Genomic DNA, 22,747 nt, shown 5'->3' with positions numbered 1-22,747 from the left:
GAATTTAACTCAGAAAGATGAGTCTTCCTGACTCCTAGCCCAGCACTTTGTCCACTGCATCACCTAGTTGGCCCTTGCAGCTATAAGTTGAGGCAAAGAGGACAGACTCACAGCTTCCTGTAGTTGTAGATTATTACCACTCCCACCCCACCCTACCCCTTGTGTTCTCACATAAGAGAACATCAGGATATCCCCTCTCTCCATCCCACTTCCATGCTCGTAATGAGTGGCATGTGTAGTTGGAAACCAGCTATTGGATGTTAATGTAGAATGTAAAATGGACAATAATAGTGTTGATAAAGTTGTTGTCAATACTAGTGTTGGGCTTTGAGTGATTCATAATGTGAGTTAGAGAGAAAGATTAGTTAAAATTAATTTTTAGTTAGTTGAGGGAGCTAGGTTTTGCAGTGGATAAAATGTTGGGCCTAGAGCCAGGAAGTTCTGAGTTCAAATTCAACCTCAGACATTAGCAGCTGTGTAATCCATGGCAAATCTCTTAATCTCTGTTTGCCTTGGCTCTCTCAACTGTAAAATGGGGACAATAATAGCATCTACCTTCTAGAGTTGTTGTTAGGATCAAATGAAATAATATTTATAAAGTGCTTAATAAATGCTCACTTCCTTCCTTTCCTTAATTCCTAATTCTTAAGCAATTGCTTTCTTCAGAGAGCTTTTGTACCTCCTTTTCCATTTGGCCAATTTGGCTTTTCAAAAGCTGTTGACTATTTTTTCACAACCCTCCTGCGTCACTCTCATTTCTCTTTGCATTTTTTCCTCTACCTCTCTTACTTTATCTTCAAAGTCCTTTTTGTGGGGGCAGCTAGATGGCGCAGTGGTTAAAGCACCGGCCCTGAATTCAGGAGTACCTGAGTTCAAATCCGGCCTCAGACACTTGACACTTACTCTAGCTGTGTGACCCTGGGCAAGTCACTTAACCCCCATTGCCTGCAAAACAAACAAACAAAAATAATAAAAAAAATTTTTTTAAAAAGTCCTTTTTGAGCACTTCCATGGCCTGAGACCAATTCATTTTTTTCTTGGAAGCTTTGGATATAGGAACTTGGACTTTGTTATATACTTTTGAGGGTGTATTTTGATCTACTTTGTCACCAAAGAAACTTTCAATGCTCTGCATCTTTTTCTGCCTACTCATTATCCTAGCCAATTTCTTGGCTTTTAACTCTTTCTTAAAGTGGGGCACTGCTTCCAGAGCACACTGTCCCAAGCTTCAGGGGGTCCCAGGTGGTATGATTTAAAGAGAGGCATGTTCTCAGCTTGCCTGGCCTGTGATCTGGTCTGTAAGCCTGCTTGCTCTTTAACCCAGAAGCAGAAATCTGGTTCACTACGGTTGCAAGCTTAGTGTGCCTGTGCCCCTCTCCCATTGGCCACTTCCACTCAAGTCTGCTTCCTGGGCAACACAACAGCACTCTGCATTAGCTCCAGCAGAGAACCCTATTATCTCCCCCCGGCCAACTGCTGGACCCCCTCACTGGTGTGTGAGCTGAGTTCCAGAAGTAACTGCTGATGTTGATGATTCTGAGGATCTGGAGGCATAGCCTGCCTGGGGATGGATCTGTGCAGCGTGGCTGCACTCCCCTCTCACCCCAGTACAACAGACCTTCCTTGCTGCCCTTTTAAGCCATCTTTGGCTAGAAAATGATCTCACTCTGTTCTTTTGTGGGTTCTGCTGCTCCAGGAATTGTCTTACGGCAATATTTGGAGGTATGTGGACGGATTCTGTAGGGAGTTCTGGAAAAGCTATTGCCTTTCCTCCACCATCTTGTGTCCTCCCTCTAAGTACATGGATGTAATTGGAAACTGAGGTAAAGGCTGTGTGTGAAGAAGAATAGATTTGTGAGTAAAGTCAGGGTGTGGCCAGTATGAAAGCCAGCACCTTGGGTACCCCTAAAATAAAGGGCTTAGCTCTGAGTTCGTGACAGTACGAAAAAATTGGTCCTGGGGCTGAGAGTGTGCAGCTGTACATTCTAGTGCTTCTTTATATAAAATGGTATCACTATTTTGGGAACTGTAACAGCAAGCAATAGCAGATATAAAAAGGGAATACGTGTTAGGAGCAGTGAGCATGATGGAGAGAGGGCCACAAGAAGACTTAGAAGCTGAGAGTAATTGAGCTTGAGAACTTGTGTGAATGGGTCTGTATCATGATGACTCAAATCCAGGATTTCTGACTCAGTTTGATGGTTTTTTCCATTGCAACATGCTGGCTCTTATATAAATATTTTGTATTGCTTTCTAATTGTTTGATTATTGTTTTCTCCCTAGCTAAATTCCAAGATCCATAAGGACAGGGACCTTGTTTTGTACTTTTGCATCCTAATGCTAAATAAACTGTAAGTCAAAAAATACTAGTCAACAGAAATCTCAGTTGGAAGGGACCTCACTCATCATTAAGGTCAATCCATACTGGACAAGTAAATACCTCAAGTGAAAAAGAACTAAGGCAGACCACTTCATTTTTTGATAGTTTTGATAATAATAGTAACAACAACAGCAATAGCTACTGCTCAGCAATACAATGATCCAAGACAATTCCAAGAGACTCATGATGGAAAATGCCCTCCATATCCAGGAAAAACCTATGGGAGTCTGAATGCAGATTGAAGCCTACTATTTTCACTTTATTTTTTTTCCTTTCTTGTGGTTTTCCCCTTTTGTTCAGATTCTTCTTTCATAACATGACTGAAGTGGAAATGTTTAACATGACTGTACATAGATAACATATCAGATTGCTTGCCATCTTTGGGAGGGGGGAGGAAGGGGGGAGAAAAATTTGGAACTCAAAATCATTTTTAAAAAGTTGAAAACTATCTTTACATGTAATTGGAAAAATACAATTAAGAAAAAAACAATAATAACTAGCACACATATAATGCTTTACAGTTTGCAAAGAGCTTTATCATTGTTATCTCATTTTATCCTCACAATAATGGGAACTTAGATGTTATTATTATCATCATTTTACAGATGAGGAAACTGAGGCAGCCAGTGGTTAAATGACTTGCTCAGGATTATACATCTAGTAAGAGTCTGAGGCTGAATTTGAACTCAGATCTTTCTGACTCCAGGTCCAGTGCTCTATCCACTTTACCACCTAGCTACCTAAAAACAACAACAACAAAAACCTGTTGGGAATTTTTTTTACATGAAGCCTATTTGTCTCTTTCTATCTTCAACCTATTACTCCTAAGACCAAGAAGAGTAAGTCTAATATTCTATTTGATCAGTCATTCCAGCACTTGAAAACATTTATCAAGTTTTCCCTAAATCTTCTCTTCAAAGTGAATATTCCTAGTTCCTCCCATTGATTCTTGTATGGCATGACTCCAAAGTCTTTCACCATTGTTGGTTGCCCTCTTCTGTATATTCTCTATTCGCTTTCTGAAATTCAGCACCCAAAAGTGAATAAAATATCCGAGGTATTATCTGGACAACTGACATTTAACCATTAAAAATTAAAAGCCTATGGTTTAAGAATATTTTTCTTTGACTTTATTTTCACAGAGTAAATTACATTATTAAATGCACAAATACATCTAAACACAAAGAAGGAAACTCTAAAGTGATATAAATGGCTTTATTACACATTAATTGTAGATTTTGGTCATTAAATTCAGTAAATCACCATTATTTGTTGCTTTCACAGGATGGCAATAATTAGGAGATTCACTTTTAAAATGGATTTCTAAAACAAATACCCCTCCCATCAAAAAACAAACAAAAAAAACCCCAACCAAATCCACATATAACCACACACAAATTTCATTTCCTTTGTTTTCAAAATGTATTCCTGAGAAAAATAATAGTTATTGGTTTTTTTTAAATATTGTAACGCAATATGCTAACATGTTCTAAGGAGTACAAAAAGGACTGTCTTCCAAAATGCAAGTCTTTTGATTACAAAGTTATAGAAAAATACATTAAACACTTTGATATTTTTTCTCCCAATTCCAAATCCTATCGATAGTTTACCAGAAACAAAAATAACAATACCCAAAAGATACACAAATTACATCAATTTTGAAGTAATACAATCTCAACATCATCATGGACACCTTGTAACAGCAGTTCTCCTGGGTAAGTTACAATCTTTCGACGCTTAGCTGCCTTAAGGGTCCCCACCAGGGCTTCAAAGAGGTTGGCACATTTGTCATCTTGGAAAAGCACTCCAAACTTCACACTTAGTTTTCCATCAGCACCTAATTGGTATAAGATAAAGTGAGCGGTGAGTTTCTTGACTCCATCTATGTGGGTTGATAAAATCTTTAACAAGCATCTTCTATAAGCCAGTTCATGTGATAATGTAAAAGTTAATGGAATCTCCTAAGTTTAATGACTTTCCAAATGAGCTACAAAGAAAATGGATATATACATATTTCCCCTCCTCCTAAATTCCATCCCCCCAAAAAACTTTATATTTACTATATATCAACCAGAGAAATAACAATAGAATATCTTTCCAAGAAGGTGTTTAAGAAACACAATGTTTCATACACAGCAGGCACTTAATAAATATTTGTTACTTTATTATATATTTTTTGGTTCTTTCATAAAAGTCCTCCCATGATGCTTCCACCCGTGTGGCAATGACTCAGGGTCTTCAAAGTCTATGCCAATGGAGCACCAGCAGGTCCTCCTGAGCTGGAAAGACAAGAAGTCAAGTGCCCACTCTATCAACTAAGGATCAGCCTCATTAACTGGGAGTAACTCATATGCCCAGAAGGACTGGCCACTTGGTGATGATTATTTTTTTGGCCACAGCAGTTCATTAAACCAACCAAGAAAAAAACAGAGAGGGTTTCATTTTGGCAGAAGTAACTCACACTGAAGTAATAAAGTAAAAAGTTGTTATCTATAATCCTGTGATTACTTTTCATACTACTTGACTCAAGAATGGAACAAAACATTTAGACACAATTTGACGGATTATCAAAAAGTCAAGCCTACAAAGTCAACAAGCATTTATTAAGTGCCTATTATGTGCCAGACACTATGCTAAGTACCAGGGTTACAAAGAGGCAAAAATAGTTCCTGTTCTTGAGGGCTCACAAGCTAATGGAGAAGATAAGATGCAAAAAATAAAAAATAAAAAATGTACAAACTAGGCATGGACAAAACACGCTAGAGATAATCTCAGTGGGAAGACACTAATATTAAGGTGATCTGGGAAAGGTTTCTTAGCTGAGGGAAGGTAGGAGATAGAGGTGAAGAAGGAGAAAATTCCAAGCATGGGTGATAGCCTTTAGTATCTCCTATGGCGAACACCAACAAAGTTAAAAGCACTGGATCATGGGGTATGTGTAAGGAAACAAGGTGTAAAAAGACAGGAAAGACAGGAAAGGGCTAGGTTATAAAGAAGGGCTTCAAAAGTCAGAGGATTTTACATTTTATACTGGGGTCAATGGGAAGGCACTGGAGTTTATTCAATAAGGCAGTGACATGGTCAGAACTGCATTTTAGAAAGATCACTTTGATAGCCAAGTGGAAGAAGGACTAGAGAGGAAAGAGGCTTGAGGCAGGGAGGCCAACCAGAATGCTATTGCAATAGTCCCATACTGACTACCTATTTAAGTTAGTTCTGAGATCCAGAATCTCATTTCTTTAAAGAAACAAAAACAAAACCCAATTCTCACGTGTGACATAGAAATGCCAATGATCTTCTAATAAGTATTAGTATAAATCCTGTTTGTGATGAAAACAACACCTGACAGATGTGAAATGCCTGACTGTTGCTGAATGTGCCAAAAACCAGTGAGATACATTTATATCTCCTTTTCTTAAAATATAAGGTCGAAAGGGCAGCTAGGTGGTGCAGTGGATAGAGCACCAGCCCTGGAGTCAGGAGTACCTGAGTTCAAATCCAGCCTCAGACATTTGACACTTACTAGCTGTGTGACCCTGGGCAAGTCACTTAACCCCAATTGCCTCATCAAAAAAAAAATTAATTGGTAAAATATAAGGTCGGGGGTCAGCTAGGTGGCACAGTGGATAAAGCACTGGCCCTGGATTCAGGAGGACCTGCATTCAAATCCGGCCTCAGACACTTGACACTTACTAGCTGTGTGACACTGGGCAAGTCACTTAACACTCACTGACCCACAAAAAAACAAACAAAAATATATATAAGGTCAGCTTTAAGATGATGATATTCAAAGTGAAATAAAATATCTAAGGTAAAGTTTTGCCAGTAAAATAGACTTTTATCTTCAAAATTTGAATTAAGGTCCTTTGACATCATTTGGATATCATCTTTATTGGAATGTTCATCTATTCAAATCACCATGTGTTCTAACCCCAATGCACTATGAAGTACTGCCTTCTCTTCTGCAATGCTCACTGCAATGCTCTTTGTTGGCTTGCTTGATTAGATGGGCTGAGTTCAAATCCTGCTTTAGACACTAACTAGCTATGTAACTCTGGACAAGTCGCTTAAATTCTAAGCCTGTTTCTTCATCTGTAAAATAGTGTAATAGGGTTATTATGAGAATCTAATGAGATAACATGTGTCCCACGCTTTCCTTTTTTTTTTTTTTTTTTGCAGGGAAATGAGGGTTAAATGACTTGCCCAGGGTCACACAGCTAGTAAGTGTCAAGTGTCTGAGGCCAAATTTGAACTCAGGTCCTCCTGAATCCAGGGCCAGTGTTTTCTCTACTGCACCGCCTAGCTGTCCCTTGTCCCATGCTTTCTAAACAACAGAATGCTATATAAATTCTAGCTATTATTGTTAGCTATGGTAGGCAATCCTGTTAAGCTTGGCCCAACATTTGTCTAAAGGATTGCTTGCCTTTTACATTATACTTGTTTCCTCTCCTCTAGCCCCAGAAGTTCTCCAGCAAAGTCAGTTCTTCTGCCATCATTATCTTCAGATGACCTAGCTTTGTAAAGCACAGCATGGATTTTAAGAAATGCTCCAGTTTAAAAAGTAACTAATAACAGGTCAGTAACTTTTCAATAGTAGAAAGATATTTCGTGCTTCAAATATTTTGGTGGCTATTTTAAACTACTCTTAACAACTAGGCCAGGTGATAGCAAAAATAAATAAGTATGCATGCCCTGTTTTCCCATGCAGTATAAAAGCAGTATACTATGACATAGACATAAAGAAGTCAGATTTTCATTGCAATTGAATATAGCCAAGAAACATTTCCAAGGGTGTCTGCAGACTTTTATGGTGATATGGGGCAATATCTCTCATGGATCATAGTAGTTGGAGCTGGAAGGAACCTTAGGGATAGCCTAGTCCAACTCTCTTATTTTACAGATAAGAAAACTGAGGCATAAATTTCTCAAATCACCCAAAGGTTACCACCAAAGGGAAGACTAAAACCCAAATCTCCACACTTCTTTTTCCTGTGATCTTTCCACTTCTATACAATGCTGTCTCCAACCTTTGAGTCAGAAAAAAGCCCAAAACACCCCAGTTCTACCTAAAAAGGTTATACTTATTATACGTGTCCTGACAGAGCCCAGGAGAAAAAATGGGGGATGTGGGAGAGGGCCAAAAGTGAGAAACTTAAAATAAGACTCTAAAATACCAAATAGGTTGGTTGATTTTTTTTTTACAATAAAACTCTTAGTTTGGGGACCAAAAAAAGGCTCTTTACCATCTTTTTTTAATTGTCTCCCTCTCCCCTTGCCTTTCTCCATACTTGACTCATTCTCAGTCCAAATATTGACTCATGCTATTCAGCTCACATTACAGGCCTTCCTGTTTTCAAACCTTACCCATAATTCAAGACCCAGCTGAAGTCCCATCTGCTTCATAAAGCTTTCTCTGACTTATCTAGTTTCCACTAATGTTCCCCCTTCTCTGAATTCCTGTTGCATATAATTTCTCACTTAATTTTTTTCTTGATTGTTTCATGTTGTTAGTCTTGTCTCCTCAATTAGACTATGAGTGTATTCGATATAGCACCTAGCATACTGCTGAGTACATAGTAGGTAGTTATGTTTCCTCTTCGATTTGTTTGGCTGACAGATCATTTTCACTTGGGCAATCACTCTTTTACAAACTAGTCAAAGAATGTGTCCGTTTTTTAAAATGGGTTATCTCAAAGAGGGTGAGAGGAGGACTGATCTGTAAATTAAATAAAGGTAAGGTAAATAAACAAGTAGAATAGTAATCAGAGAAAAGGGAATAGAGGACATTGAATTTCTAATACAAACTTATACATTCAATTCCAATCCACTCCAACAAACATTTGTTAAATACCTAATATAGGCAAGACACAAAATTAAAAACAAAAACAAAAACAGCTCCACCTCAACAAGTCTACATTGCTTACATTCATGGTATTAGGGATGTGTAGTGGTAGACATTGTGATAACAACATGAAAATGCATAAGTATATACATGATAATTTGAAATGGAAGGAGTAAGTACTAACAACTAAGGGGATGGGGAAAGGTTTCCAGTAGAAGATGGCACATGAAGTTTGAAGGAAACTAGGAATCTAAGAGGCAGGGGGAGGAAAAAAAAGTAAGAAAGAATTGCATTCCAGGCATGGAAGCCAGCCTATGCCAAAGCATAGAGAAAGAAGACTGAGGGCCAAGTTCTCGGGAACAGCACGCAGGCCTGGATGACTGGAATATAGAGCATGCAAAAGAAAGTAATGTGCAAGAAGCCTGGAAAGATAGGCTGGAGCCAGATTGCAAAGGCCTTTAAATGCCAAACAAAGTTTGTATTTTATTTTAGGAAGCCACTGAAGTTTCTTGAGCAGGAGTTTCACAGGGAGAGATGCTTTAGAAAGATTATTTTGGCAGCTGGGTGGAATATTGATCGGGGAGAGGACAGAATGTCAACTAGAGATTCTTGTAGAAGCTTGGGTAAAAGGTCATGAGGATCTGAAGTGATGGGTTCATGTGAGTAGGGTAATGGTTGTGTGAGTAGAGAAAATGGGATAGGTGGAAGAAATTCTGGAGGTAAACTGGCAAAAGCTAGTTACTGATAAGTTTTAGCATTTTGGCATTTCGAAAGAGTCTTATTCATTAAGCAAAGAAAATGGCAATAAGAAGAGATAAAGCTACAAAAACAAAAACAACTTTCCCAAGATGCTAATTTATGCTATTTGTGGGTTTGTCACATTTTTAAAAAAACTTTGGGTTGCATTATCCTAGTTGCTAAGTATTTATATTACTGTTAGTGTTTTCAAAATGCTTTCCAGTCTCTTGGATAGTTAATCTGAACCAAGTGAATACCTGAATTTTCACATATAATGGTAGCTTTCATTGTCACTAAAGAAAAAAGTCCTGATGCTACCAATTTTACACGTCATTATCTTCTGATGAGTATGTAGCTGAAGGAAATGCAGATTGTAAAAAAATAAACTACACAAGAATATGAGGGGAAAATAGCTTATTTTGATTCTATGTACATGAATATGCAGTTATGTAAAACTCAAGAATTCTGAGAAAATGAAGACAATTTAGTATAATTTCAATTCAGGCCTCTCATCACTTAGAATATGTAAAACAACAGCTCAGTTTAGGACAAGAAAGAAATCCAAACACTAGAGCTGACTAAGATTTGGGCCTGATTGGAATCTCCTTGATTTTAGTAAAGCCAGGACAAGAAACGTCCATGGTCTTGCTCTCCTGGAGATGACCATTGTCATCAGAAAGAGAACACAGTCATAACATGGCCTGCAGAGAGCATTCCGAGGAATAAACCAGGATGAAGGGATGAGCTGACTACAGATCCACTTCCTGGATGCCTGCTAGTGACTTTTCCTTAAGATCTAACCTGCTGTGAGGGACAATAAGAAAGAAATATAACTTTGTACCTCTTGTCCCCAGGCGTTGCATTTCTTCAACCAAGAGGTTAATTTCATGTTCCACATTCATTATGGCCTTAAAAGAGAAGAGAAAAAGAAAAGTTGTTACCATTATTACATTTCTATAGTACATAAAATGTGCCTTCCCAAACCAGAAAGTAGTTTCCCACTATAACACTTGGTAATTTTGACTTCCCCTTCCCTTCTCAAAACTCTTGTTTACCTTGGGTTCCTTGAGGGGTCCTGTGGAAAATATGTGTCAACTGATATGAGTAATTGAGAGATATGTTATCTTCCCAGGGGAGGAGTTATCCTTCAGACAAGACAGAGGGTCTCCTGAGACTTCTCAAATCTGACAACACTGACCCACAACTGGAGGGGCACAGGTGGTATTTTCAGCATGTCTGCTAACTGAAGGCAGGAATTTCAGAAAAAAAAATAAAAGGGGGATATGGGAGATGACTGGCTTGGTCAGGAAAATAGCCTTCAGTGATGAGATCTGGATTTTTGGGCCAAAGATTAAGATGTAGACTCGTGGCCACAGATGAAGTACTTTTAATTTTTTTTTTTTTTTTGGTGAGGCAATTGGGGTTAAGTGACTTGACCAGAGTCACACAGCTAGTAAGTGTTAAGTGTCTGAGACCGGATTTGAACTCAGCTCCTCCTGAATCCAGGGCCAGTGCTCTATCCACTGTACCACCTAGTTGCCCCAGATGAAGTACTTTTAAAAATAAATGTTTAAAAAAAAATTAATGAAAAGGTTTATCAGCCTGAAGTCTTGTGGATCTGATCAAAAGGGATGTAAGCTAAAACTAATAGCTAGCATTAATACAGAAATTTAAGGTTTGTAAACTACTTTACAAATATTATCTCATTTTATCTTCATAATTCTAGGATATAGGTACTATTATTATCCCCATTTTGCAGGGAAGGAAACTGACACTCACAGAGGTTAGGTGATTTGTCCAGCTAGTAAAGGGTCTGAGGCTATATCTGAATTTAGGTTTTCCTTTCTTCAGGTCCAGTGTTGTATCCACTGTACCACCTTGCTGCTTAGGTGAAGGACCGGCATGTAACTCCAAGCCAGTAACCAAAGACAATAACAAGTATGACAAAGGAATATTTTCACTGTAGAAGCCTGGTAATTTACTGAAAGCAATGTCCAAGAAGAGTCACAATGATAATACTCATAGTCTCAGATGTTTATACACATTTGCAGAGTATGGACTACATACAAAGTGAATCCAAGATCTTAATGCAAGAAAATAAATTTGACTTGACAGGTATTGCTAAGACCTGTTCAGATGTGACATATCTGGAATAGGAGGATGAAAGATTGCATCTTATTTCAAAAGAAGCAAAATAGACAAAAGGGCTGAGAGAGTAGTGTTGTATATCAAGAAGATAAATGAGGAAATGAACAGCAGGGGGAAATGTGGTAGAAAGCATATCCCAAATTCTACACTTGAAGTCACTTTCACATCATCCTCTCTCCTCCTTTGATCCAGGCTTAGAAGAAGAGTTGGCCCTTCTCCTTGCTAATGCCAACTCTTCTACTGCTGACTTTGATCCAGTTTCTTCCCTTCACTCCTAGGAACTTATCCTTTCAATCATCCCATTCCTTGTTCTACTTTTCAATCTCTCCTTATCCAATGATTACTTCCCTTCTGCTAAGAAATATGCCCAGATCTTCCCCATCATTTAAAACCCTTCACCTGATCCTACTATCTACTTAAGCTATCACCCTACATCTCTCCTCCCCTTCATAGCAAAATTCTCTACACTCATTTCTGCTGTTCTCATTTTCTACTGATTTCTCTCAGGGGTCGCTAGGTGGCACAGTGGATAGAGCACTGGCCCTGGAGTCAAGAGGACTTGAGTTCAAATCTTACCTTAGACATTAGCTGTGTGACCCTGGGAAAGTCACTTAACTCCAATTGCCTTAAATATCCAGGGCCATCTCCAGTTGTTCTTATATCTATCTTGCCACTGGACCCAGATGGGGAGAGAGTGAGGTTGGTGACTGCACAGCCCTCCCTCACTTAAATCCAATTTACTGCAAGTCATGACATCACCCCAATATTATGGTCCTCTTCAAGAATGAAGGACAAACAACAAAGCAAACAAAAACTAATTTCTCTTAACCCCTTGCAAACCTTCACAACTCAAACTGTTCTCTCCAAGGTTACCTATGATCCCTCTATAGCATTTTGACACTGCTGACCATCTTAAATATTACTTCCTGAGTTTTCATGACACTCCTCTTTCCCAGTTCTTCTATCTGCCTTGTTCCTGCTGTTCATACCCCTTGGCCTAAATTGTTTTGTAGGATTTTGTCCTGGCTCCTCTTAGTTTTCTCTCTCCACTCTATCTATTGGTGATCTCATCAATTCCCATCGCAATGCAGAAGTCACTCAGATCTACTATCCCTACTTTCTTTCTTGATTTGCAGATCTGAATCATCATCTCCAACTGGCAGCTCAAACTCATCATATCCCAAACAGTATTTATTCATTCCCTTTCCCCCAAATTCTCTCATCTTCCTAAAATTGCCTAAATTTATCTGTTGGGGGTGCCACAATTCTTAAAGTCCCTGAGGCTCACAACATTAGTCATCCTTGCCACTTTTATTCAACCTGCCTATCAAGCAGGTGGCTAAATCTTGTTGATTCTACCTCCAAACATCTTTCGTGTCTGTCTCGTACTCCCCCTTACTCAGCCATCACCCTAGTTCAGGCATCTGTCTGTTCTTTCCCAGATTGTTGTAAAGTCTTTTAATTACTCTCTCTCCTGCCAGTCTCTTCTCTCTCCAATTAATCCTCCCCGCACTTGCCAAACTGATATTCCTCAAACACACTTCTAACAATGCCACTCCCCTTCTCAAGAAGCTTCAATGGTTTCCTCTTGCCTCTGAAATAAAATACAAGCTTGATGTTGTTGTCCAGTCGTTTCTGACTCTCCATGACCCCATTTGGAGTTTTCTTGGCAATAAGATACCAGAGTGGTTTACCATTTCCTTCTCCAGATCATTTTATATATGACGAAAAGGAGGCAAACAGGTTTAAGTGATTTGCTCAGGGTCACACAACTAGTAAGTGTCTAAGACCAGATTTGAACTTAAGAAGATGTCTTCCTGACTACAGGCCCAATATTCTATCTACAGTACTGCTTAGCTACCCTAAAAACTGCCATTTCCTTCTCCAGTGAATGAAAGCAAACAGAGGTTAAGTGACTTGCCTAAGGTCACACAACTAGTAAGTGTCTGAGGCCATATTTGAACTCAGGTCCTCCTGACTTCAGCCCCGAACTTTATGCACTAAGCCACCTAGCTGCTACTCTAGGTTTTTTGTTTGTTTGTTTGTTTTACGGGGCAATGGGGTTAAGTGACTTGCCCAGGGTCACACAGCCAGTAAGTGTCAAGTGTCTGAGGCCGGATTTGAACTCAGGAACTCCTGAAACCAGGGCCGGTGTTTTATCCACTGTGCCACCTAGCCGCCCCTGCTACTCTAGTTTTTAAAGCCCTTCATAGTCAGACTCCAGGTTACCTTTCCAATTTTACTTATTTTAAAAAATTTACAATTTGTTAAAAATTACAATTGTAATTTTACTTTTGCCAAATTGGCCTGCTTGTTGCTCCCCACACATGACATTCCATCTCATTTCTGTGCATTTACACAGCTGCCCTATGTGCCTGGAATGCACTCCCTTCTCACCTGTCTTACTTGTTACCCTAGCTTCCTTTGAAGCTCAGTTCAACTGCTACATCCCACAGGAAGTTTACCCTTACCAGTCCTGTTTCCTGGGAAGTTCCCCTAAAAATTACAATGCGATTATACTCCCCCATCCCCAGCTCTGACTCTGAAATCAACTGATAGTAGATGTTGTTGTTGTTGTGTTGGTTTGGGTTTGTTTTTTTGTTTTTGGAGGGGGGGGGGGTTGGTGAGAGAATTGGGGTTAAGTGACTTGCCAAGGGTCACACAGCTAGTAAGTATTAAGTGTCTGAGGCTGGATTTGAACTCAGGTCCTCCTGAATCCAGGGCCAGTGTTCTATCCACTGCGCCACCTAGCTGCCCCTGATAGTAGATGTTTGAGGCAGCATTTTCCCTGGTTGTCCCTCATGCCTAGAATTCTCTCCCTCCTCCTCTTCTCCTTCCTGGCTTCCCAGGTTTCCTATCAAGCCCCAGGAAAACCCCACCTTCTATAAGAAGGCTTTCCCAATCCCTTCAATGCCAGTGCTTTCCCTCTGAGATTATCTCCAGTTTATCCTGCCTCTATCTTGTTCTTGTTTGTACACAGTTGCCTTTAGCCTGTGAGTTCCTTAAAAGCAGGAACTGTTTCTTTTACCTTTTCCAGTATCCCCAGCATAATTCCTGGCAAAACAGCAACTGTTTAATAAGTGTTTGTTGACTATCTAATTTGTACATATACTTGTTTAGTTAGAGAACTTGGGACCAGGATTCAGGGCCAGAAAGACCCTGGGGCCAGGAATACCTTTGTTCAATTTGATACATATTAGCAGCGCAACCTTGGGCAAATCCCTTAAGTACTTAAGTACTCTAGGCAATTCTATAAGACTCTAAATTGCAGAGAAAGTGCCAGGATATATTGAAAGAGGAAGTTCCTTACCAGGATAAAGTGAAATGGCAGGCCCCGTGTCTAACCAATAACCTAATTTGTCTATCTGTTGTTCTTTTCTTTTCTTTTCTGTGAGGCAACTGGGGTTAAGTGACTTGCCCAGGGTCACAGAGCTAGTAAGTGTTAAGTGTCTGAGGTTGGATTTGAACTCAGGTACTCCTGAATCCAGGGCCAGTGCTCTATCCACTGCGCCACCTAGCTGTTGTTCTTTTCAGCAGAAATGTTGTTTTCTGAGCGGAGAATAAGCTTCTTGAGGGTACTAATAGCCTCTAAGGCATCATGGTATGCAAGGCTAGCACCAAAATCAACTCCTCATTCAAACTTAATCTTCTTACAAATCTCACTAAGTGGAGCACTGGATAAAGCTCAGGAGGACCTGAGTTCAAATCCAGCCTCAGACACTTGGCACTTACTAGCTGTGTGACCCTGGGCAAGTCACTTGACCCTCATTGCCCCGCAAAAACAACAAAAACATGAATCAGGGGCAGCTAGGTGGCGCAGTGGATAAAGCACTGGCCTTGGATTCAGGAGGACCTGAGTTCAAATCCAGCCTCAGACACTTGACACTTAACTAGCTGTGTGACCCTGGGCAAGTCACTTAACCCCCATTGCCCTGCAAAAATTTAAAAAAATGGAAAAAAAAAAACATGAATCAGCCAATCAACAAGTATTTATTAAGTGTTTACTATGTGCCAGGAACTATTCTAAGTTTTAGGGATACAAAGCAAAAGCAAAATCAATTTTTGCCCTCAGGGAGCTGACATTCTTAATTTTTATTTAATTTTTCTTTTCAGTTCCAAATTCTCTTCGTCCCTTAACTCCCTCTTCCCCACCCCCCACCAACCACTGAGAAGTCAAGAAATATGTTACCCAATATATATATATGAAATTATACAAAACCTATTTAAGCATTAGCCATATTTGGGGGGGGGGAATAAAGGGGGAAAATATGCTTCAATCTGCACTCTGAAAACATCAGTTCCCTATCTGGAGCTAGATAGCATTTTACATCATGATTCCTTTGGAATTGTGGTATGTTATTGTATTGATCAGAGTTACCAAGTCTTTACAGTTCATTATCTTTACAACATATCTGTTACAGTGTAGATTGTTCTGGTTCTACTCACTTCACTTTTTATCAGTTCATGTAAGTCTTCCCAGATTTTTCTGAAACCATCCCCTTCTCATTTCTTATAGAACACTAGTATTCCGTCACATGCATATGTTATAACTTGTTCAGCCATTCCCCAATGGATAGGCAACCCCCTCGACTTTCCAACTCTACCAACACAAAGAAAGCTGTTGGGGCAGCTAGGTGGCACAGTGGATAGAGCACCGGCCCTGGAGTCAGGAGGACCTGAGTTCAAATCCGACCTCAGCCACTTAACACTTACTAGCTATGTGACCCTGGGCAAGTCACTTAACCCCAACTGCCTCACCTAAAAACAAAACAAAAAACCAAAGAAAGCTGCTATTTTTTAATATATATTTGGGTCCTTTTCCTTTTTCTTTGATAGTAGCTTACAGTCTAATGAGGAAGACAAAATGTATTTTACATAAATAGGTATGTGCAAGTAACATAAAGAATAGATGGAAAGTATGTGAAGACCAACAGTAGTTTTGTGGTTTTTCTCAAAATGTCCTTAAATCTATTCTCAGACTGAAGATTTTTTTTCCTTGTCAAAACACTAAACTCTAAAAATAAAACAATGAAAATAATCTAAATAAGGGATGTGTACTAGCAGTACATGAAATGGAATACTGGGGTAATCTACCCTGGAAGGATGGATTTAGAGTAAAAAAAAAAAAAATTCAGATTCTGGGAAGACTTAAATGAACTCAGGCAAACTGAAGTGAGCAGAACCAGGAGGATGTTATGCACAGCACCAGAAATATTGTATGATGATCCAATGTGAATGACTTAGCTACTCTGATCAAGATAATGATACAAGACAATTCCAAAAGACTCATGATGAAAAATGCAGTTCACCACCTGAGAGAGAACTGATAAATTCTGAATGCAGATTGAAGCATCCTTTTTTTTTTAACTTTTTTTATTTTTCTCCTTTTATTGTCTGTTTTCTTTTGCAACATGGCCAATATGGAAATGTTTCACGTGACTTCACATGTATAATTGATATTAAATTGCTTGCCTTCTCAAGGAGCTGGGTAGGTAAGAGAGAGGGAGAGAATTTGGGACTCAAATCTTTTAAAAATGAATGTTGGGGCAGCTAGGTGGCACAGTGGATAGAGCACCGGCCCTGGAGTCAGGAGTACCTGAGTTCAAATCCGGCCTTGGACACTTAACACTTACTAGCTGTGTGACCCTGGGCAAGTCACTTAACCCCAATTGCCTCACTAAAAAAAAAAAAAAGAATGTTAAAAATGTTTACATGTAATTGAGAAATATGTCATGGAATAAATAAAAATATATTCGAAAAAAATCAGGTTCAAATTCTGACTGCCATCAGCCTCATGTCTGGAATGCATTTCTTCCTCAAAATACCTGGTTTCTTTCAAGGCTTGACTCAGGTGTTTTATCCTAAGCAAAGCCTTTCCTGATTCCACTGGTTAATAGTGCTGTCTCCCACCTTCTTCAATTAGCTATCACATCTGTGCTTTATCTGTTTGTATTATGTATCCCCCTCAGTCAAATGTAAGCTCTCTAAGGGCTTAAATTTTGTCTTTGGGTTCACAGCACAGTGCCTGGTAGAATGGGCTCCTCATAAATGCTTGTTGGATTGGATTGAATTACAAGTCAATTAGCCTTTCAGGGCCCTAGTTTTCCTCCCATTTAAAATATAGGGATTGGGAGGGCAAATGAAACTCTCTTCCCTTCTCTAGGTAAAAAATGCACTGGCGCATATGCTGTCAGGGACACGTCTGTCAGTTCTGTTTAACTGTTTTTCTTTGTTACAAGGGAGGGGGGTCTCTGGTGGGGGCAGGGTATTTGGAGAAAATGATATTGATGTCAAAACAAAAGACACCTATACCATTTTTTGAAAAGAAATAAAATGAGGGGGTTGAACAAGATGTTCTCTAAGGCTCTAAATCCTACGATTCGAATATTATCATAACATATTTTATCCTTTAATTCAAAGGATAAAAAGGCTCATCCCATACACATCAGCTTCATTATTTCAAGTCACACCTCCTATTTCCTGTCTAAATACTGGATTTCAACTGTGAAAATAAAGTAAGGCAGCAAGCTGGTTGTGTACAATGCCCTCCAACTCCTAACTCTGATAGAAGGTGGCAGCTTTTCAGAGTAGTGAAGAATTCTGGTTTTCTCTCTCTCTCTCTCTCCAGCCTCGGCCTCAGATGGCATGAGTCATCTGACCAACCGATCTAAGGACTTGCTGCCTGACAGCACCAGAACTATTCACTGTCATGGAGAGGCTGAAACAGTAATAGGCACCTTGGTGATATGTATAAATAGGTATATCACAAATATACAGGTTTAAAATATGTAATAAAAAATAGTATAACATTTTGAGTCAGAGAGAGCTAGGAGGAGGTGGGGTGTGTGTGGGAGGAAAAATCCTGGTACTTTCTTTGTGCTGTGTCCTACTAGCGTTTACAGTGCCTAGCACATATTAGGAACTTAATAAATCATTGATTGATTGATACTAATGCAGCCAAGGTTCTTCAAATTTTCAGCATCTGTTACTGACTTTCTGAGTGTGATATGACTGGCATTTATGACAGTGTGTTGAATCAAGGCTCCCTTTGTCCAAAAGGCCACTGTTAGAATACAAATATGTTACCTGAAAAAGGTCAATATTTTATCAATACCATCTTGAGAAATTAATCTATCAGATTAGCTAACCAGTCACTTAGCAGCAACCAGAGATGATGACAGAAAACAGCTAAGTTTTGATAGGACAGAAGGGAGGGGAAAGATCAAGAGCATGATGCTACTGGTTTAGGCAAGTCAGAGTGGGACATTATGAGATAGGTATGACTCAGGCAGCTAGAAGGCAGCATAAAGACCCAGGGCACCTAAAGACATGTTTTGTGGCAGAGAAATCTGACCTCTCTTCTGAGGTCCAGACATAGATTTCCAACTGTATTCAGGTTTCCTCTACCTGTTTGTCCCACAGGTGGCGCAGTGTTTAGAGTTCTAGACCTGGAGTCAGAAAGACCTGAGTTCATATCTAGACCCAGACACTTAATGACTGTGATCCTGGGAAAGTCATTCAACCTCTGTCTCAGTCTCCTCATCTGTAAAATATAGGTTATGATAGTATTTACCTCCCAAAGTCATGAGGATAAAATGATATAATATCTGAAAACTCTTTGCAAACCTTAAAGTGCTATATAAATACTAGCTGCTTTATTGTTATTATTTTTGATGGGTTTTTTTTTTGGGGGGGGGTTGCGGGGCAATGGGGGTTAAGTGATTTGCCCAGGGTCACACAGTTAGTAAGTGTTAAGTGTCTGAGGCCGGATTTGAACTCAGGTACTCCTGAATCCAGGGCCGGTGCTTTAACCACTGCGCCATCTAGCTGCCCCTTATTGTTATTATTATTGTCATTACTGTTATTGTTCCCAAACGAGCTTATTACCTTCCCTGTAAACCAGTTCCTGAAGCACCTTATCTCACAGTGGGTTGGACAGGTTGAATCTTTTTTCTGGAATGCAAGGCCATTAATAACACTAGGTCTGGCAAGCACAGGAGCAAATCATCAATATACTGAACCAAAGTGAAATTGGGGAGGTCCTGTTCCAATTGGGTGGAAAAAAATTGTATGAAAATCCCTAACCTCCTAGGGTAAATGAGCCCAAGTATATTGCTGCCCTTGAAAGGTGAAGGCAAACAGAAATTGACTATTGGGCTTCACTGCTATGGTGAAGAATGAAGAACAAATATCTGTGAGAAAATAATTATTAATGATGGATTTCTTGGAAAGATCCACACATCAATCTAGTTGCTCTCTCCCCCTCACCCCGGAAAGTTGAGCCCAGGTGAACAAAAGGAATGCAGATTGATTCTTTAGTTTAGCTAGGGGAAGAAGCAGGCCTAGATGTTGAAACCTGCCCTCTCTAGACTACCCTCAAGTGATGTCAATCAATGGAACTGAATGAGGTTATAACCAATTAGCTTAGATCAATGTATGGTGACCCACCTCTATCAAAGAAGGATAAAACTCCTGGCTACAATAGGGTCAGGCTCTCTTTTGCTCTCCTCTCTCTCTGCTAGCCCTCTTGGATCAGAATGCTGTCTCTTAGGGGTATGTAATCATTCAGGCTTGTAGGCCTGAGGCTAATGGGGAAGCTAGGGAGAAATGAGGTCATAACTTTACTGATATGTAATATTAATTACTAATAAATACTTACTGCCAAAACAGGTGCAATTGTCATTAATAAATAAGTGGCAATAATTTTAGAAAGTACAGTTTAGCCCCAATAATTTTATAAAACACATATCAAACAGTACACCAAGTGGATAAAAAGGGTACCAGGGAAATGACTGAAATGGGGTTCGGGATCACTAGATATAACAAAGTTACTGATCAGATGGAGGTAGTGGACAAGCCAATAGATCTGTTTCTTCTCAGATGTAAATTTCCCAACCTTTGATACAGGCAGGATGGGGTTGTTGCATGGAGACTGGGTGGGAACAGGGCCCCCTAACTTTACAAAGTCATTGACGAGGGATCGAATGCCTTCTTCAGCTTCCAGGAGGAAGGGGTACTGTTTTATTTACTTATTTTTTTTAACAGGGCAATGAGGGTTAAGTGACTTGCCCAAGGTCACACAGCTAGTACATGTCAAGTGTCTGAGGCCACATTTGACCTCGGGTCCTCCTGAATCCAGGGTCAGTGCTTTATCCATTGTACCACCTAGGTGCCCCAAGGTGGGGGGGGTACTCTTTTAAGACAGAAAGGGTAGACTGGACTTATTTGGGGGGTGAGAACAGGATTCCCCAGGACTTGCCTCACATTCATTTCCCCACTGGTTCCTAGGTTGGGAGAGGCTGAGTCAAGTCATGCAAGGTTAGGCATTGTTTCAGGTGGGGCAGGAGTACCAAGAGAAGGAACAGTGGCACTGAGAGGTCAGGGATATGGAGGCAAAGACCCTTATCTGAGCACTGAATAATACAACCACACCAGCAAAGAAAATCCCAACCCAGGAGGTGAATGAGAAAAACAGAACTCAGAGAGAAGGGATGACTCCCTTGAGGATCTTCAAGTGAAACTGGGAATAGTTGGGTGACTGCATGGTCTAAAGGGCAACTCTCAATTCCAACAGCCATGATAGTTTGATCAGTGAGGGGAATAGGAGGACCAAATAGGTGTCTATGAAGTAAGGGACAACTGTCTTGGACACTTTGAAAGTAAGGAAAGGATCTCAATGGGGAAAGGGAAAGGGAAAGGGAAAGACAAATGAGGGTTACAGTCAGGCTGTTTCACTGGGGCTCCCTCCCTGGATTGTATAGCATGGGTGGTCTTTCATGGGAGCTAGGAACATTTACTGTTCCCATGTCCATGCTGACAGCAGTAGGCACACATGTTCTGAGGGAGGGGTCCTTAACTTGCTGTAGGCAGGCAATGGAGGGTTGAAAAGAGGACTTCCTGAGAGAAAGTTTGTTCCTCCTTCCCTTCAGGGATGACAACTGTAACATGATTAACTTCCGCTCTTTTCTTTTCTGAACTTCTTGTGTTCAAATAGACTGGAAGGCACGTGAGGACTTCTTCCAAACTGGCTTCAGTGAAGCTAAGCTAACATTTCTGGCAGGTGGAGTACAAGGGCTCCCTGAGACCATTTCCCAAAATGGGCCTTTTAGCTCTCTTTGGCCTCTGCTGGTTTTTTGAGGCTGCTATGGCTGTGAAAACAGCATTGTTAATGGGGCAAAATAATTTCTAGGATGCTGATCCTTTTGCTGAACACTTTCACCCCAATCTACCTCATTAGAAAACATTCCCTTCAACCCTTATAGGACTTCTTATGTTATTCAACTATTCAGGGTTTCTTTAGGTTAGGCTTACTTTTCTTGGACTTAAGTCCAGAAATCTTTGCCAATCAAGACCCTATTGACCGTTCAGTATCTGCCCAGGTTAGCCTGTAGGCCTCAAATAAAACTTTCAATTTCTCAGTAAATTCCCCAACTTTTCCCTGAAATTTGGGGAAACTAGATCACCAAGTATAGAATTAAGTGAAGGACCAGGGGATGTGGACAAGTTGGGGAAGGCCATTAAATAGGGGGAATTCCTGGAGGCGCATGAGGGTCTCAGAAGCTTCTCCTTCAGTTTTAGCCTCTGCCTTGTGCTTCATGGTGATTTTGGTAGATCTATGCTCAGCAACCCCCCAGCAAAGGGAAGGTGGGCTGTGATAGAGTCCGAGGTGGGGATGGTTCTTTCTGGGAGAATACAAGCAAACAGAGGAGGTAGAGAGGGCAGCCACAAATCTAGGTGGTCTTCTGGGATTGAAAGGGGTAGTTCCTTTGTAACTGAGGGGCTAGCAGATAAAAGGGACATGGAAGGTCAGAGTTCTTATTTTCAAGGGCTTTAGCATGTTCCTTTAATTTCTTTTCATTCGTATCCCAGGAGCTAACAATGGAATCAATGTTCTTTTTAGTGACCTCCTCATACCATAAAAAAACAAGAGTCTATCTGATGTCGGTGTTTAGTTTCAACAGCCCCACAGAGGGTAACTAATTTGGCCAGGTGTAGTGGGCCTTCCAAGAGAAAGTGCAACATCGAATCATCCCGTGTATAAAAATGTCATTTATTTAAGTATTTGGTGGCTCTGAGGTCATAAAGTTTAAACGTTTTATCTGCAGGCATCCTTGTGGTGGGTTTTGAAGTACTGAAACCCATTACAAGGACAAATAATAAAAACAACCACAAACAGGTCTGCCATGTCAGTCCACCTGTGGTAGGGACAAAGGAGGTAGGATACAACTGACTTCCCAGTCCTGGTCAGCTACTCATAAACTATGGGAGAAAAATGCCCAAGAAAATTCCTCCCGACAGCTCATGGCATATAGAAATGTAGACCTTGCTTTTGGTGCCACTTTGACAGCACCAGGCTCAAGAGAGTCCCAACGTGGCTGCCACAAGTCTTAGTACCAGAGCAGGAAGTCAGTTCATGGATCTAATCCATCCCCAGGGAAGCCTGTTGGTGGGCACAAGGACCCAGGTAGGCCAGTGGCCACAGACACCCCTGTCCAGGGAACTGACTTATTATTCCAAAATACCAACATAGATCACAAACATAGATGAAATGGGCATAAGTACTCACAGACAAAGCTGTTCCAATTACCTCTGGGGTTGGTTCAGTTACTATCAAGGAAACTAGCTTCCAGCAGACCCAA

The 22,747-nt window shown here is 40.2% G+C and overlaps 1 protein-coding gene across 1 annotated transcript in view; it reads right to left on the bottom strand.

Moving 5' to 3' along the window:
* Positions 1-3,156: 3,156 nt before the first annotated feature.
* Positions 3,157-22,747, bottom strand: part of ABRACL (ABRA C-terminal like) — a 37,605-nt gene continuing 18,014 nt past the window's right edge. Inside the window, exons 2-3 of the mRNA XM_044004086.1 lie at positions 9,802-9,868; positions 3,157-4,217 (exon numbers count right to left, since the gene is read on the bottom strand). Coding sequence (XP_043860021.1) covers positions 4,033-4,217; positions 9,802-9,862 — 246 coding nt within the window. The 5' untranslated portion in view covers positions 9,863-9,868 and the 3' untranslated portion in view covers positions 3,157-4,032. The remainder of the gene's footprint in view (positions 4,218-9,801; positions 9,869-22,747) is intronic.

Source organism: Dromiciops gliroides, chromosome 4, assembly GCF_019393635.1.
Source record: "Dromiciops gliroides isolate mDroGli1 chromosome 4, mDroGli1.pri, whole genome shotgun sequence".
NCBI lineage: Eukaryota > Metazoa > Chordata > Mammalia > Microbiotheria > Microbiotheriidae > Dromiciops > Dromiciops gliroides.
The sequence above is the reverse complement of the archived record's forward strand: the minus strand, read 5'-3'. Positions and strand labels throughout refer to the sequence as shown.